General features: G+C 60.1%; 1 protein-coding gene across 1 annotated transcript in view; it reads right to left on the reverse strand.

Annotated features, from left to right (window-relative positions):
• The window catches only part of JAKMIP3 (Janus kinase and microtubule interacting protein 3), a 47,426-nt gene that overhangs the window by 17,650 nt on the left and 25,372 nt on the right, over positions 1-4,404 (reverse strand). Inside the window, exons 19-20 of the mRNA XM_010859559.1 lie at positions 3,502-3,570; positions 3,344-3,421 (exon numbers count right to left, since the gene is read on the reverse strand). Coding sequence (XP_010857861.1) covers positions 3,344-3,421; positions 3,502-3,570 — 147 coding nt within the window. The remainder of the gene's footprint in view (positions 1-3,343; positions 3,422-3,501; positions 3,571-4,404) is intronic.

Here is a 4,404-nt window from a genome sequence, read left to right on the forward strand (position 1 = left end):
TCCTAACCCCTGGAATCTGTGAACACCGGTCATCTGGAAACAGGGTCTCAGCAGATGTCAGCCAGCGCACCTGAGGCCAGACTGGGTTAGGGGCCTCCACCCACTGACTCGTGACCTTAGAATAAGAGGGGACTGGTGACAGTCACGGAAGATGAGGGGAAGCCAAGTGACGACAGAGGCAGAGGTGGTGCAGCCACGAGCCCAGAACACCTGAGGCCCCAGGAGCTGGAACAGGCAGGCGGGCCTCCCCTGAGTCCTCTGACAGAGCGTGGCCTGGCAGCACCTTGGGGTCAGGCTTCGGGCCTTCAGACTATGGTGCACACACCTGCCCCACGTCTCCTCCCTTCTGTCTGTCTGTCTGTCTCCCTGCTGCCTGCACACATGGCCTCACCTTCACTTCAAGTCCCCAGGTGCCCAGCCTCTGCCCACCTCACAGCTTCCTCTCCTCCTCTGTCCATGGTACACGACACCCTGCCCGCAGTGCCTGGGTGTGCCGCACTGGCCTAGGCTTCATTGCACAAAGCCCTCCCGCCCCCACTTCCAGGCAGCAGGCACCCTCGTCAGCCCTGGCTCATGGTGAGGATGCTGAGGCGGGCTGCAGAGACCCCTGGGCGGACCACCTGCACAAGGCCTGCTGAGGGAGAGACACTGGGGATTCCAGCCCAGCCCTCGCACCCACCAGGGGCTCCTTCACAGAGAACCTGAAATGCTGCCCGTCCCCGGTTCAGTCACTCGGTCATGTCCGCCTCTTTGCGACTCTGTGGACTGCAGCATGCCGGGCGTCCCTGTCCTTCATCATCGCCCAGAGCTTGTGCAAACTCCTGCAGTATCACCCCCGTGCTGTCCCCAGGAGCCAAAACACAGACCTCGTTACAAATGATGAGGACTCAGCAGTTCGATCTGGAGCACTTTCAAAGCTTATTCCTCAGGAAGTTTCACAGCTACAATCTTGAAACAGCCAAATTCTTCCCATCAAAAATCTACCCTCCCGAGAAAGAGAATATTTCCCATCGTATCAGTAGATAAGGATGTCGCAGTCATCAGTGACTGCAGTCCTCCAGCGCGAGCCCGAGAGCCCCGAGGGAGCTCGGGGAGGAAAGAACCGTCAGCCCGCAGCCACTCCCCACGGTGAACCTGAAGGAAGCTCAGGAAGTGAAAAGCGCAGGACAGCGGCCCGGGATGGCTGAGGTGCGTATGAAAGGAACGGTTGCAGTGAGCCCAGACTCTCGCATCTTCCCATACACAGAAAGGCACTAAATTCCTTAACTTAGGTTACCTTGTTTTCTTTAATGCACAATAATCTTTTGATGTTCAGACTACCTGCTCTTTCTTGCAAAACTGAATCTGCCTGCCATGTGGGAGACCTGGGTTTGATCCCCGGGTTGGGAAGGTCCCCTGGAGAAGGGAGAGGCTACCCACTCCAGTATTTTGGCCTAAAGAATTCCATGGACTGTACAGTCCATGCGGTCACAAAGAGTTGGACACGACTGAGTGACTTTCACTCGCCTCCTCTGAGCTGTTCTCTAAGAGTCACTTGAGATGCTGCCTCCTGGGCTTAAGTCCTAAAAATCTCCACTGAATAAAACATAACTGTTAACTTTTAGGCTGTGACTGGTTTTCAGGTCGACGCTCCTCACAAATGAATGTTTCCTCTTCAGGCAAAATGACTACTGGACGTCCTTTTGGCTGAGTAGACATTTTAGGAAATGGGGGGAAAGAGCCCTTTGTCCATGTTATTGTTCTTGACAGCTGCAAAGTCAACTGTCCCCAGTCAGCTGTCACAGCCAGCTCACACCACACATCAGCTGCCACTTCTTAGAGCAAAAGAGCTTAGTGCATTTAAGATAAACTCTGGCTTTCAGATAAAGGCAGCTGAGTGTGGGGCTTAACACGCACATCACAGTGACTTCATCCCAAGCCTGTGGACGGAGATGGTCTGACCCTGCTCACTCGATGCAGCAGCTTGAGCCATGGCCACCCAGATGCCCAGAAGCTAGCTCTGTGCCCAGGGGCTGCCCCAGGGTGAGGCCCGCCCTTCCCCCTGAAATCCCAGGTGTGGCTCCAGTGCTCATGGAAGGGAGGGTGTGAAAGCTGGAAGGCCCGCCTGCCAAGGCATCCCAAGGTGACTAGGTGCCCCCTCCTGCACGGGGTTCTGTGAGTGGCAGGGAAAATGGCTAATTGTCCAGCAGGAAGTGCAGGCTTAACTCGGCATCAAGGGAACCAGGGTTGGGGACTTCCTTGGTGGTCCAGAGGTTAAGCATCTGCCTTCCAATTCAGAGGATGCAGGTTCAATCCCTGGTCAGGGAACTAAGATCCCACATGTCGTGGGGTGACGAGAGAAGCCTTCCAGCAGCAACATGGGGAGCCCGTGTGCCGCAAGAGGACCCAGTGGGGCCACAAGAGAAAAGAAAGAGAAAACCAGGGTGGACAGCACAGCATGCAGCCTACCTGCCAGCACTGGAGAGAGGGGGCCCCAGACGACGGCCCCCCGGGGAGCAGCCCCGACAGTCATCCCACTAGGGGTGCCCAGCGTCTCCGCGGCCCCACGGCATCCCTCGGGGCTGTGTGACAGAGCCCCCACCCGCCGTCCCAGGGTGACACTTTCTGCTCCTCCAGCCACCTTCAAGGGCCACGGGACAGCACCCCGCTCACAGCATACTCCACAGGCAGGGGACAGAGGCCCACGCCACCTGGAAGGACCGTCCTGCCTGTGACACTGACCTACAGGTGTGGCTTACTGTTGCAGAGGAAGCGTGGGCCCCGCTCCTGCAGGAAGCACCTCTGTTGAGCCCAGTCTGAGGAGCTAAGTGTGACATTGATTCAGGGGCCACCTTGAAACAGAAAGGCTGCCTGAGGTGCAAATGAAGTTTCTTCCCACGTCCTCCAGCTCACTTCAGTGAGGGCTCACTGACAGTAATGGAGAGAAGTGGGCTCTCGGGGTCGACCCCACACAGGGCCTCCCTTCAGGTCTGTCTGGGACAGGTCTCCTGCAGAGCAGGTGGGTGAGCAGCTCGTGATGCTGGTGGACAGGGAGAGATGATGGACAGACACTCAGCTATGCTCCTTTCATTCCTAAAGGCATCGTTTCAATAAATCCTATTTTCTCAGCTCAATTCAAATACCCACTTGACCTCTGCTCATTTGCCTGCACTCCTGGGGCCAAGGGTGGCCAAAGGGGCAGTAAGGCGTCCTCGGAACTCGCTGGGTCAGAGAGTGAGCCGGTCCCACGGGGCACAGGCTCTACCCAGGCAGGCCTGGGTCCACGTGGCCCCTGAGAAGCATGCTGGCCATGGGACACCTTCCCCGTTTCCGCCCAAACCCCGCGCGGCCGGGCGGCTCTCACCTTGTGAGCCTGGTCCAAGCACTGCTTCCGGTAGTCGAGCTCCTCGTCCAGGTAGCCCTTCTGCTTACTGAACAGCTCCTGGAACACAAGGGGACCTGCGTCTGGGCCTCGTGTGGGGGGCGTGGCGGCGCGGGGCTGCCGGCCGGGTGTGCACTCACCTTCTCGCTCTCTAGGTCCACCATCTTCCGCTGCAGGGCCAACTCCGTCTCCTCGATCTGCTGGAGCCACTGGGCACAGACAGAAGGTCCCAACAGCCGTGAGCCCCCGGGTCACCATTCGGTCAGCAGAGCCCACCTCCCCAGCCCCGGGGACACAGCCTGGGGGCATGCCCCGTCCTTCCCGCTCTTCCTTGGGGAGGGAGGGCTCAGCCCCTGCGGGAGTCAGAGCTGGGCGCGTGTCATGGGCTCCGTGTGCCCAGCGTGCAGGCCAGGTCTGGGCCCCACCTCTCAGCCCCGCCTGGCGTCCAGGGAGCCTGCCCTCACACCCCCCCGGGAGAGGAGCGGTGTCAGGAGGGCTGTGCTCCCAGGAGCTGGCCTCTGAACTCCTACTTATGGGCACAGCCCTCCACACCCTGCTGGAGGCCTGTAGGACAGGGGTGCTCGCTGCAGGCCTACCAGTGGGTTCTGGCCACACATGGGGCGGGGCAGGGGGGACTAGGGGCAGGCGGGTGGTCCCGGGAGCAGGGAAGCCAGAGGGTGGGGAGCCCGGGTGGGTGGCCCCCAGAGGAGGGTCCCGGCAGGGCAAACAGAGGCAGACCAGGCAACAGCAGCGCGGCCGCTGGAACGCCCGGCCGTGCGGGGTTTGGGCAGAAACGGGGAAGGTGTTCCACGCCCTGCGCGGTGCCTCAGGGGCCACGTGGACTCGGGCCTGCCTGGGAAGGGCCTGCGCCCGGTGTGACCAGCGTGGGCTCACTCTCTGAATTTCTCTAACAGACCCACCCTGACTCTGGCCTCTGGGGAAATCGGGGCAGAGCTGGCCTTGGGGAGACATGCCTGGTGGGTGCTGTCTGACCCATGTGTGTGCCAGGCCTCCCGAGCAGCCAGGCTGAGTGGACCCTGCCC

The sequence above is a fragment of the Bison bison genome, unplaced genomic scaffold (assembly GCF_000754665.1).
Source record: "Bison bison bison isolate TAMUID 2011002044 unplaced genomic scaffold, Bison_UMD1.0 scf7180017864456, whole genome shotgun sequence".
Lineage (NCBI taxonomy): Eukaryota > Metazoa > Chordata > Mammalia > Artiodactyla > Bovidae > Bison > Bison bison.